At 31.0% G+C, this 13,732-nt stretch overlaps 1 protein-coding gene and 1 pseudogene across 1 annotated transcript; one reads left to right on the top strand and one right to left on the bottom strand.

Annotated features, from left to right (window-relative positions):
- Positions 1 to 3,037: 3,037 nt before the first annotated feature.
- Positions 3,038 to 6,976, bottom strand: LOC110649785 (uncharacterized protein At5g49945). The gene is made up of 3 exons (XM_021804486.2): positions 5,766 to 6,976; positions 3,555 to 3,758; positions 3,038 to 3,468 (listed from the first exon to the last, which is right to left on the bottom strand). Exons 1-3 carry the CDS (start codon positions 6,771 to 6,773, stop codon positions 3,238 to 3,240), a joined length of 1,443 nt encoding a protein of 480 aa, XP_021660178.2. The 5' UTR covers positions 6,774 to 6,976; the 3' UTR covers positions 3,038 to 3,237.
- Positions 6,865 to 13,439, top strand: LOC110649786 (protein argonaute 2-like; annotated as a pseudogene).
- Positions 13,440 to 13,732: the final 293 nt, after the last annotated feature.

Raw genomic sequence — 13,732 nt, 5'->3', positions numbered from 1 at the left:
CAAAAAATTAAAAATATACTAAATTAAACATCCCAATAAGTACAATGGTGAAAGATCAACAGAGCTTTTTATACTTTAATATGTAAAAAAAATTTATTTGAATTCGATCTATTATAGATTTAAGATACAAATATATTTTAGTAAGTAAATCTCATCATATATCTTATATCTTAAATTCACAGTGAATCGATTGTAAATAAAAGCTTTCATCAATCATTGGATATCACATTCTCAATTATGGATTAAAATTTTCATATTTTATTTAAATAATTGATTGAGGAATAAGGATTAATAAATAATTAATTAATTTTTCAGAAAACGTTTTGCTAAATTAATTAGGCAAACATAACAAAATTAACTAATTGCAATAATAGACTTAAGCTGTGATTTGAAAATGAATTAAAAAATAAGAACTCCATTCTTAAAAGTTAGAAGCACTAGCCACATTAAATATTCTAATTAATTAATTAATTAATTAATTAATATTTAATCAAATTTGAGTATCCTTTGCTCTTAATCTTATTATGCGTGATTAACAATTAATTAGCACGTGGGATTACTTGAATGAACACTCCATAATCCCACATGTTCCCACTTGATATTTCCAATTTATGATGTCTAAAAAATAAATAAATAACCTTTTATACTTTTAATAAATATTAAATAAATTTAAAATTAAATTTTAATTAAATAATGATAAATTTTTCTTATTAAGGTTAAATATACTTAAAATATTAATTTTATATTTTTAAATAATAAAATATTAAAATAATAATTTAATATTAAATATTTTTATCATATTCTTTAATTTCTCTTTTTAATTAAAAATAATAAATAATTTTTCAAATTTTAAAATTAAAAAAAAATATTTTATTACGTGATGACTTATTTGATTTTTGATTTTATTATAAAATTCAGTTTTCATGTAACGTAAAACTTAATTTTAAACTTATTTGATCTTCGAATAAAAATATAAGGATTTTTTTTTTTCTCCACGTGGTGTTCAGGTCAATTGAAAGGGCTTAAGTAAGTGATTACTTATGGGTTTCTAACTACTCTAATTTGAAAATTATGTTCATATTAATTCAAAATTATAACCATTATAATGATTATTATATTTGTCAATAAAGTCTTAATCTAATGATAAAATTAATTAAAGTTGGGACAATAAGATTAAGACGTCCATCAGTTTGGATTTTTTATATTTCATAATTCTTTTACCTTTAAAAATTTATTTTTTTATTTTAATCAATTTTTTTATTATATTAACTTCAATTAGTATTTAAATTTATATTTAATAATGCTAAAAATGATAGCTCATTGATTGATTTTAATTAATTTTAATTATTATTAACATGTATACTTCTATCTTGGCAAATGATGATTTATATTAAAATAAATCTTATCAAACTTGAGTTAGTTGGACCTTTTTTTTTTGGTAGCTAGCATGAGTTAGGTGGATTTTTTTTTTATTTTTTATTTTACATAAGTTAGGTGCATTTTGAGTATTATATTAAATAGATTTGTTTTGAATTTACATGGATGCCCTTCTCTCATTCATATTCTCTCTATAGACTTTTTAACTCTCATTTTAATTGAAAATTCCTACTATATTTGTTTTATTATTTATAAAAGACATATTTAATTCTTTTGGAGTTCGTAACTGTCCTTCCCAATAATATCTTTTTAAAAAATTGAATATGAATTATCCTCTTAGAAGCATAGAATATTTTATTATTTCTTTATTTACTTTCAATAAATTTATATTTTTAATAAATTCAAGCGTAATTTTTTTATGACAAATTTACTCTTATTTTTCTTTTTTTCTCATTATACAGAATTATTTTGTCTTTTTATTTCTCACTTTGTGTGGAGTTGAATTTTGCATTTCAATATATTGTAATATTAGTAACAAATTTTATGAATCCCTACGATAAGGAATAGTCTAATAGTAAATATTTGAGATTTTTATTATATAAATGATTTTATCTTCTCATTTTACTATAAGAGGAAGTAGATTTATTTATTTATTCTTTTTGTAGTTTATTTTATATTACTTCATCACAAGATTTTGTTTTTTATTGAAAAATAATTGGATACTCTTGAGAGCAGTGCATTCCAAGGCACAGTGAATGGATTCAATTGGCTGATCCACAAATTTGACTTGCTATTTTTTGTCTACTAAGATCATTGTTGAGAAAATTCTTAATGATTTTCTCTCATTTTATTTGGATACAATATTTTATGTTGAAAAATTATTATAGAGAACATGTTTTGTTCTCCCTCTCTCTTATGAATTAATTGTAATATGCCAAATATGAATCATATAATCTATATATTTATTTTATAATATAGAAAGTCAATATTCAATATGTTATTTGTTTATTTTGCACAAAATATTTTTTAAATGTTTGAACATTAAAAAAATTAACCTACAAAAAATATTTTTGTAAATAAAAAGAAAATTAAATCATTTTTAAAAAAAATAACTTATTTTTTTCAACATAGGAATAGTTTTTACTAAAATTTAAAAACACACACACATACACAGGTATTAATAATTCAATATTATAATTAAATAATTAAAAGTATTTCTATAAAAAAATAATTTTTATATAAATTATTATCTACAGTCTAAATTAGAAAATAAATACAAAATTTCCACAATAAAGGTGGGATTGATTAGTATTATACGTATCAATGGCTCCAGTTAAGCTTCTTGGGCTTTGGAGTAGTCCCTATAGTTACAGAGTAAAATGGGCTCTGAAACTACAGGCATACCATACGAGTATATTGAAGAAGACCTCTCCAACAACAAAAGTCCTTCGCTTTTACAGTGCTCCCAAGAAGAAGCCGGTGCTCCTACAGAACGGTGGCAAACCAGTTATATTTACCAGTGTACCCAAAAAAGCTCATTGTTTCAACTAGAATTACTTGGTACTTTCTAGTTTCACTTAAATTTATTGATAATAATAACAATAATTATTTTTGTTTATTCTAGTTTCAAAGTTATATTTGTTATCTTGAAGCACAATAATGTCAAAGAAAATGAAAATGGCTCCAATCTAATCCCAAAACCAAGCTAAAAATGTCGTCTAAGAAAAATTTTCAAGTTTCCAAAGTGATTCATTTCCCTACATTCTAAACCCTCGACTAGCTAGATTAGTTGGAACATAACTAATGTACCCTGCGTGAGAGCATGAAACCAAAACGTTGCCCAATGAGAGGATTTAATATCTAGAGAGCACGGGTCATCTTTATTTTTGGCATAGCCTTCTTCATCTGACGAGCGCGCTCTCTTGCTTCTTTCTTGCGAGTAACCTCTGCATTGAGCTTTGCTTCAGTCTCCTCTAGCATCTTTTTCCTCTCTGCCTTCTTTTTCTGCAAGGCTTCTTGTCTTGCATTTTGAAGTTCTTTGTAGGCCTCTTGGGCTGCTTTCGATCTGGCTGCCTCTGTTTTAGATTTAGCCTGCAGTAAAGCAATGTTTTTAAGACAATCTTAATTTGTAAATTATTGAAGATAAGACTGCAAAAGGCAAATATAAGGTGACCCACCTGGGAACTCAACTTGTACCTCCCAATAAGATCAATGTAATAAGGAACCAGTGCTACCAATCTAGTCATATCAGCCATGTTGTTGGCATCAGCCAGTGCAAACTTGAACAACAGCATCTTCTTATGTGTTCCAGGGTGTTGATCAGAAAAATGCATGGAGATGAAACCCTTGCCAAATTTCTCAAATGCTTTTTCCCCAAAAACCTTCAGAATTTCGGATGTAATTCATATTGTAAAGTTCAAGTAAACTAATAAATGCCATACTCCTACAGTAGAACAAACATGTTCATAAACCACACTGAACAATTCATGCATCAACATACTGTAATGGCTAGGAAGCAGTGGAGGAAATAATCAAGCGGAAAGTCTACTGAAAAATTCAGGCAAAGCAAGTTTCAGAACATATATCACATAATACTAGAAGAGGAAACAGATTAGTTGAAAACCATGCATTTGTCAATGCTAAAAGAGATGGCAATTGGGAATAGAACTGGCTCATAAGTAAATCCACAGGTATGCAACACTGACACCAGTAAGATAAGTTCTACGAGAAAATTCAGCCAGATACAACTGTTTTCTACATCATCATATTACACATAGTTTCTCTAACTACCATGTTCATCAAAATATTGCCATAACAAACTCATAATTACAAATATGTCTACCTGCTCATTCGGAGAAAGAGAAGGGAAGAGAGGACTTTTTTTTTTTTGGGGTGGGGGGTGTTGGTGGGAGAGGGTGGGGAGAGTGCACTAGTTGCCTAATCTATATGAATTTGAACATAGTATTTGTTTCGTTGCAGGAGGGAGACATGGTGCATATTGGGTCTCAAAATGTCTCAGTCTGCCCCTACTCAGCCCACATAAGAGCTAGGGCATATGGGAAAAGGTCATAGGATGTAGAAGATGAATTGGACTTTGAATTTCATTTTCAACCTAATCAGAATGTAACGCTATTGTTAAACTATAGTCCTATTTTCTCAACAAACCCGCGCCCCCCCCTTTCTCTCCAAAAAATTAAAAAAAAAATCTCACAAATTATGTAGATCCATGACGGTTGAAGTGGACCAAGAAAACAGAATCCCCACTACAGGTAATGTCGGGTGAAAACCATCATACAAGACAGCCTAGACACCGTAAATGCCTCTTACAAATAAATGCCATCAACACAGAGAAGGCCGTAACCCAAGATGATAACAAAAATTAGCACCACAGAAGTATGTTCATGAATGCTAATATTCCACAATGAATATTTACACTAGATTTTCATAAAAAAAAGAACGCTTACGCATCTCCCCATCAGCAGCACCAGATATCTCTTTATTTTTCATTTTAGGGATAATTATGATGATTCAATATTAGGATGCAAAGTAAAAAACAGCGCATCCAGTTAACTACTTCTGCAGTCCTACCATTCATAAGAAATCGCCATGAATGAAGGACCAATGATGATATGTATGGCTCTTCATGCTTGTTCCCATGAACTACTAACACAGTTCCACTTATCTTTTAACAAAGAATACCACAAAATGAATGGCCAAATAAAGATAAAATTCTAGAGAGGCCATAATATAATCAATTTCACCCTTCCAAACTTAAGGCATAAACACATATCCATTCACCTCCCTAAACAACGAACAAAAGACCACTTCCCTAGGGCCCTTGCTCATAACAAATCCTCAGAACAGTTTGGTTAGCTCTTCTACAAGTCAAATCTACATAGGCATGAGAACAAAATCACGCAGGCATCCAAAATAAAACCCTTACGGCATAGCTAAGATTCAAGAAAACCAATATGTTCCACTAACGCATTCAATAGAACCTCAAATACTAATCTCCATCATAGAAATGGCAAAGAAAATAACTAATTAGACATAATCATTTCAAAGAACTATCATCATCAAGATACAAGTAAAACCCAGAGACACAAAAGACGTGGAAAAAAAAACTCAAGAAATGAAACGATTCCAAAACAAATATACCCAATCTGGCATAATCAAACTGTAATCCATATACAATACTCAACCATGTAAAGCTACGCTAACCCATACAACGGAGCACTAAATGAAGAATTAATACACCAAGCTATAGATAAAAGATAAAAAATCACATTAACAATCAGAAAATTCAACTATGCAACACGTTAACTCAATACCTCGATACTGATCAAATAAGGAACAAAAGCCAGCCAGAGCTAATTTAATAATCGAACCTGCTCAAGCACAGCCTCAGTGAGCAAATCCCCAGCAACCTCCTTAGACTCTGAAATAACTCCCAACTCCTCAGACACCCATTTCCTCCCACTAGGTGGCTGCGCTACAATCCCAGCAAATCTTTGCAAATCTCTCACCTCCTTCTGCATCACTTTGGCTGCCTTCTTCTTTGCCAGCGCAAAAACCACATGATCCATCGCATCATCATTCATATACACTTCAAAAGTGATCTCATCCTTGCAAGGCACGATCATATTATAAATCCTTGCAATCAAATCGTGCCTACTCTTCAATTCCATCGTAGCCAACAAACCTTGACAGTACCTACGACCACTGGCATAAAATTTGAAAACATTCTGCCCTTCTTTCAACAACAGTGGCGAATCATCGCCTTCTCCAACACCAAGAAGGCTAAAATTCTTCTCGAAAATCGAGTCTTTGGTAGCGAATTTCGCCGCCCAAGACAGCGCCAAATTCTCATTTTCGCGTTTCCCCGTGAAGTAATTGATAATGAACATGATCAAGAAAGATACGCACACAATCTCCACCGTGTATGATTGCTGTTTCTTGAAAACCGTCTTTGGTTTTGAATCTGTACTTTGGTTAGATTCAGCAGTTTTGGGCGTCTCCACTGGAGGTTGATGAACAGGTATACCTTCAAATTCATCTTCGTCCCAGTCATCAAAGGTAGTTGTCGATGGTGGAGAAGAGCGTTTTGATTGATCCGATTCGAGTTTCAAGGATTGAGAATCCGAATTGAAATTAACGTTGAGTTCAGAATTTTCTGATATAGGATTAGAAACTGAAGTGGGAGGTGTATCGGACCGAGTTAATGGAAGATCGGTGAGTTTGAACGAGTGAGGCTCTATGGTTTCCTCCACGACGTCGTCTTCTTCGGCTTCAAAACCTTCGAAGTGGGAATCGGCAGTAACATAAGAGCGAGAGAGGGTGAGAAGCAAGAGGGAGAGGAGAGAGAGAAATCGGAGAAATGAAACGGGTCGGGTCATTGCGGCGGGTTGGGCTCTTAGTACAGGGAGAGTGTGTGGATATTTAAGCTTTTCTAGAGACAGAAAGGAGCGGAGGCATAAGGTGGTTGTGATGGCGGAGAGAGACACATTGGTGACGGAGAAAACAAAGGAAATGATCGGATGAAGTGGCAGATAGAAGAGTACACCTGTACTAGGCGCTAGGCGCTCGGTGAGGTGGACTCATGAAGGGTATTTTTGAAAAGACAAACAATTATTCGAGACTATATTGAAATAATTTATAAAATACTTTTATTTGTCTCCAAATATAGTTTGCTTAAACAAAAATTTGATGCCAATACGTTTTTTGTCTGATTGGATAGCAGCTCAATGGCGTTCGGCGTCTATTCAACATTAGCAGGTTCAGCAGCATAATTCTCTTTGGATTTGCCATTCACAAGGTATGATAAAATGTAATTTTGATGCTGCTTTTAAACTCTTCGCAAATCAAGATTGGTTTCGGCTGGATTATTCGCAATCACCCTGTTGGCGTGGTGGGAGCAAAGTCGGTTCCATCTGCTGGTTTAATGCATGCTTATCGTGCTGAATTGCTGAGTTTTAAAGAAGTGCTTTGGTGGGTGAAGGCTAACGGTTGGAGCAACATTATTTTTGACTCAGATTCTCAGCTCTTAGTTTACGCAATGTTTAGTTTACATGGGGATGGTTCATATAAGGGTGCTATTGTTGAGGATTGTAAGCGTTTAATGTAGAAAATCTCTAATTGTAACTTGTAGAGACGATAATAAGAGATGATAATAGGTCGAGTTTTTATGGGTATCGATCTGATCGAATTCTAATCGGGTTTAAGTTTAAAAAATAATACCCGAATTCAGGTTGAGTTTGAGTTTTATATGTTGAATATTCGTTATCTGAACCCATTTATATAAATATTTAATTAAATATAAAATATATATTTTTATAATAATATTTATAAATTTTTATACATTTTCTTTTATATAAAATGAAATTTAAATATTTTATGAAATTATTAAAATTTTAAAATATAAATTACTAATTAAAATAGTTTTTTATATAAAATATTAATTAAAATATATAAAATTAAATGAGTTCGAGTTTTTTCTTTTAATAATAATCGAGTTTATAACGAATTTAAATAGTTGAGAATAAATCTTAAATAAATTTAAGATGAATTTAAATTTTGATAATATTAATTGAATTCAGATAAAATAATTTTCACGGATAACCTATTCGTTGTCATCCCTGCTTGCAATTTGTTAGAAAGACAGTGAATCAGCATGCTCATCTCCTCGCCCGAGCTGCTGTTTCAATGTATTGTGAGAATGAGTGGGTTTATTCTTACCCTTCGTTCATTGAGGATGTCATTCTTTTTGACTTGATCAATGAATAATTTCTACTTTTATTTTCAAAAAAAAAAAAATTATAACACAGTCTTATAGTCAGATTATTTCCCACCGTTTTAAAGAAATAAAAAAATAAAAAAATTTTAATTTTAAGACTATTTGATTTATAAAAAATATTTTCTTAAAAAATATATTTTATATTTTTTTAGTATTTAAATATTTAAAAAAAATAGGTTAATAGAAAATATTTTTCTAATAAATAAAATATTTAATCATTTTTAAAAAAAATAAATTTTTTTAAAGAGGAAGTCATTTTTCAGACTTTAATAATTATATTAAAATATAAAAATATTTATACATATATAAATATATATTATTAATTTAATATTATAATTAAATATTTATTAAAAATAATTTTTATAAAAAATATTTTTCGTATATAAATTATTTTTTCAAAGCAAAGGGGCCTAAATTTATTAATTGTTAATTATGAAATTATCATTTTTTATAATAAAAAGTTATTGTGGAAATAATTTTCTATTTTTCGTTATGTTTATAGGAGAATTATGCATAGGAAAGAGTTTTATTTTCACAATATTGTAACCATATCTATTCAAATTTTCTAAAAAAAAAAAAAATTAATTAGCAAGTAAAACAATGCAATGTGTTGAATGATTCACATCTATATTAATGGATTTTAATATTAATGATTTTTTTAAAATTTTATTAATTAAATTAACTTAGCTACAATGAAGACTTATATAAAATTCGCTTTGTAGAAAATTTAAAATTTTAGATAAATTTAAGATTTTTAAAATTTAAAATTAAAATTTTTAAGATTTAGATAAATTTAAAATTTTTAAAATTTGTAGAAAATTCTAGAATTATGGCATTTTTTTATATCACTGATTAATTAAAAAAAATCTCACATTGTTAAACTTTTTCAAAAAATATGGCAATAAAAATAAAAAAAAATTAAAAACTTCTGTTTAAAAATATTTAAATGAAAAAATAATAATTAATCATTTTTTATTTTTAACGATAAAATCTTTTATAATACTATCATTTCGAGAATTTATTATTTCTATAGCCAACATAAGAGTTCAAATTATTAAATTTTAATAAAAAAATGAGTCACACTATTAGATTTTATTAATTGAAAATTATTAATTATACTTAAAAATTTGAAATTTATAATAAAAAGAAATCAATTATTAATGTTGTGTTTTGAATTTTTGCAGGAAATATTATTTAATATATGAAAAAAGAAAAATTAAATAAAGGTGAATTTTGGACTAATGAATATAATATTAAATAATGTACGCTATATATGTAGGTGTAATTTACACCAAACTTTTAACAGAATTTTCATTTATTCTTATTCATGATATATAGTCTTAAACTATTCACAACTTTAGCAAATCATATCATTTTATAAAATTAGATATATTAAATCATTGAGTATAGCTTAGAGAAAGTAAACCTAATTCCAAATCAAACAATCAAAAAGTCTAAGTGTGATCACTTATATCCCCTTCTAATCATTAGAGAGCACAAACTTCTCCTTTTATCCTATTTTTGTCTTCATTGGTTCTTTTATTTATTTTTTAACTTATAAAATTACTTAAAATTAATTTTATTAAAATAAAAAAATATCAAGTATTATGATTGTTAAAATAAAGACAATATTAATATTTTTAAAAATTATTATAATAATTTAATTTTTTATTTAATTAAAGAATAATTTTAAAATAAATAGATAAATTATAAATAAAAAGTATTTTATTTATGATTTTTTCCCTTATATAAAAATTCAAGAGAATCCTATTGAGATTGAGGCTGTGATCTTAAAAAATTTTTAGTTTAAAGGGAATTTAATAAAAGTGAAATTCAGTTAAAGGAAATTCCATAAAAATGGAATTTAAAAGCTATTAAACTATTCATAAAAATTGATGTGAATTGGTGAATATTCAGCAAATTTTAAATTATTATACATTTATCAAGTTAATTCAATTGGATATTTGGTGTTCAATTATTTTGAGATTTCCAATTCGAGTGATTAATCATGATTGTTATTTTAATTAAAATTGTGGTGAATATTAACAGGGTGAGAAATTCCCAATTATTTTTAGTGACACTTAAAAAATATTTCTCTTTCCAAACTAAAAGGGATTACTGTATTAAGTTAGAAGTCTTACTTCACGAGGTATCCAATCCAATCCAATTGATAGATTTGATCAACTTATTCTTTTGTCAAAAATTTTATTGTGTGTGCGTTTGATTAGCATCATGAATCCCAAGTTAAATTTATCAGAGCGGCTGATGCTTATAATCTTTTTTTTTTTTTTAATTAATTTGTTCTTTTTTTTTTTAATCATTACGACATCCTTGAAAATTATCTTGCAAAAACATAAATTTTATTTTTTGTATTTTTTGACAGAGCCTATTGTCCCACCAATGCAATCGTTTAGAATTTCCACATCTTCATCTCCCGATGTTGCAGGCAAACTTTTTCCAATCAAAAGACCTGACAATGGTGGAAGAAATGAAATCCGGTGTATAAGGCTTTGTGTTAATCATTTTCTGCTTAACTATAACCCTGGAAGTATCATAAGGCACTATAATGTTGATGTCAAACCAGATTTGCCCTCAAAAAATGGTCTGGCTGTGAAGTTGCCTAAGACTGTTCTGTCTATGATTCGCAACAAGTTATTCTCAGATGACCCTGATAAGTTCCCCTTGTCAATGACTGCATATGATGGTGAGAAAAACATATTCAGTGCAGTGCCACGAGTGAGGAATGCATGAAGATCCGTCACTTCATAGTTGAACTGCAGCTTGTAAATGAGCTCAATTGTAGCAAGTTGGATGATTATATATGTGGCAAAATCTTGTCCATCCCTCGAGATGTGCTACAAGCTATGGATGTGGTCATGAAGGGGAATCCAGCAAGGCATATGATTCATGCTTGTCGAAGTTTTCCTCCTACCAGACCTTACCCACAAGATGACCTTGGGAGTGGCATCACAGCTTCTAGAGGGATTAAACATAGCTTGAAGCCAACCTTCCAGGGTCCAGCATTGTGTCTGGACTATTCAGTTTTCCCATTTCTCAAGCAAATGCCTGTTATAGATTTTCTCAAGGAGCACATTCCTGACTTCAATCCAAACAATTTCAGAGGGTTTAGGAAGCAGGTTGAGAAAGCTTTGAAGGGATTGAAAGTTACTGTGACCTATAGAACTACCAATCAGAAGTTCAAAATTTCTGGATTAACTGATGAGAACACGCTGGATATTTCTTTTGACATTGAAAACAAGAGTGACCAAATTCCTCCAAGGAAAGTTAGCCTTGTTTCTTATTTTAGAGAAAAATACAGCAAGGAAATTATGCATAGCAACATACCATGCTTAGATTTGGGGAAAAGCAACAGGAAAATTTATGTTCCTATGGAGTTCTGCATCATAGCTGGGGGGCAAAGGTGTCCAAAGGAGCTTTTGGACAGAAATCAGTCAGAAAAGTTAAGGCAGATTTCATTGGCTTCACCAAACGTTAGAGAAAGCACAATATATAACATGGTACAAGATAGAGATGGACCATGCAGGTAAATTTAACTGCTTATATTTAAATGAATATAAAAAATGACTGCCATATATTTCCTAGTTGCATTCGTATCATTCATGCTTGCTTTAATTTATTAGGGAGGCCATATGTTCCTTTAATTGCTTCTCATCTTTATAGTTTTATAATTTGTAGAGAAACTTTGGAATTTCATGCTTATGCACATTTTTTATTTACCAAGTTCGGAAAACAAATATTTGAAATGGAATTGTATGTTGGTTTGAATTATTTCTATGGTGCTTATAGTTTCTGATTTTTCCCCCTGGCAGTGGAAAACTGGAAATATCATTCAAAATTTGGAATTGGGTTGGATGCGAGAATGACAAGAGTTACTGGTCGGGTTATTGAGCCACCAGCGTTAAAGCTTGCCTCTTCAAAGGGAAGATTGATGAAGGCAACTGTTGATAGCGTTAAATGTGATTGGAACCTTAAAAGAAACTCAGTGATTTCCAGCAAACCAATTAGGCTGTGGGGAATACTTGATTTTGGCTCGTTTAGTATTGAAAAATTCATTACTGATCTGATCTCTCTTAGCAAAAGACTGGGCATCCTCATGGAGCAGCCTCTTTTCTATAAACGTCTTCGGATGAATTTATTATATGACGCTGATAATCTCTATCAACAGCTCGAAAGGTGTAACAATGAGTCATATAAAATTGGTGGAGAACCTTTGCAGATTCTTGTTTGTGTGATGCCCCAGGAAGCTCCTGGTTATGCTTACGCCAATCTCAAGTGGATATGTGAGACCAAAGTTGGCATCCTTACTCAGTGTTGTTTAACCAAAAATTGCAATAGAGCTAAAGATCAGTTTCTTGCAAATGTTGCTCTAAAGATCAATGCGAAACTTGGGGGCAGCAATGTGGAGCTCATCAGGCAGCCCCAGTGCTTGCAAAGTAAACGCCATGTAATGTTTGTTGGTGCTGATGTTAATCATCCCGGCTCTTACAATTCAACAAGTCCTTCAATTGCAGCTGTTATTGGCACCATGAATTGGCCAGCTGCAAACTATTATATTGCACGTATTTGTCCTCCAGATCATCGGGCAGAAAAGATTCTCAAATTTGGAAGCATGTGTTTGGAGCTTATAAATACTTAAAGTAGGCTAAATCAGGCAAGGCCAGAGAAGATTGTTCTATTTCGTGATGGAGTAAGTGATAGCCAGTTTGATATGGTTCTCAATGAAGAATTTACGGATCTCAAGATGACATTTCGAGCATTACATTACTTCCCAACCATCACTGTTGTTGTTGCCCAGAAGCGACACACAACTCGGTTGTTTGTAGATGGCGACAAGGATGAAAATGTGCCTCCAGGCACTGTGGTGGACACAAAAATCACCCATCCTATGGGGTTTGACTTTTATCTTTGCAGCCATTATGGTCATATTCGGACGAGCAAGCCAGCACATTACCAGGTGTTGTGGGATGAGAATAGGTTTACTTCTGATGAATTGCAGGAGCTTATTTATGGCATGTGCTTCAACTGTGCTCAGTGCACAAAGCCTGTCTCACTGGTCCCTCCAGTATTGTATGCTGACCGTGCTGCTTATAGAGGTCGGCTTTACTATGATTCAATTGAGCAGTATCAGTCTTCAGCTTCCTCAACATCTTCATCATCATCACCTCCTTCAACATCATCAGTGACTTCTTTTGATGAGCAGCTGTTCAAGTTACACCCTAATCTGGAAAACTCAATGTTTTTCATTTGAGTTATCTCCTCTTTTGACAGGAAGGGACAGGATATAGATGCACATTTTTTATCAAAATCGCTTGAGTTGCATTTCCAATCCCAAGGCATGAAAAACAGTTTGTGTGTGAATCTAACGAGTTTGAAGTTTGTTTTTCTAGTGTAATGTTTCCTCGAGTTTTTATGGACTCTGCATGCAGGGGCCATGTGAATTAAGAGAGATACGTGTTTTGCTGCTGGTCCTTTTGAAGTCAGTTAATTTATTTTCTCCCTAGCTGCCTCATATATGGGTTGAGCAAGAGAAAGTGTAGTATT

Source organism: Hevea brasiliensis, chromosome 8 (genome assembly GCF_030052815.1).
Source record: "Hevea brasiliensis isolate MT/VB/25A 57/8 chromosome 8, ASM3005281v1, whole genome shotgun sequence".
NCBI classification, from domain to species: domain Eukaryota; kingdom Viridiplantae; phylum Streptophyta; class Magnoliopsida; order Malpighiales; family Euphorbiaceae; genus Hevea; species Hevea brasiliensis.
Note: the sequence above shows the minus strand (reverse complement) of the source record. Positions and strands in the feature narration are given on the sequence as shown.

Excerpts from the sequence above, each read along its gene's own strand:
- LOC110649785 (XM_021804486.2), bottom strand. The coding sequence starts at position 6,773 with ATGACCCGACCCGTTTCATTTCTCCGATTTCTCTCTCTCCTCTCCCTC. Across the intron at positions 3,759-5,765 it reads CTGAGGCTGTGCTTGAGCAG|GTTTTTGGGGAAAAAGCATT; the intron begins GTTCGATTATTA and ends GAAATTCTGAAG. Across the intron at positions 3,469-3,554 it reads GGTACAAGTTGAGTTCCCAG|GCTAAATCTAAAACAGAGGC; the intron begins GTGGGTCACCTT and ends GCTTTACTGCAG.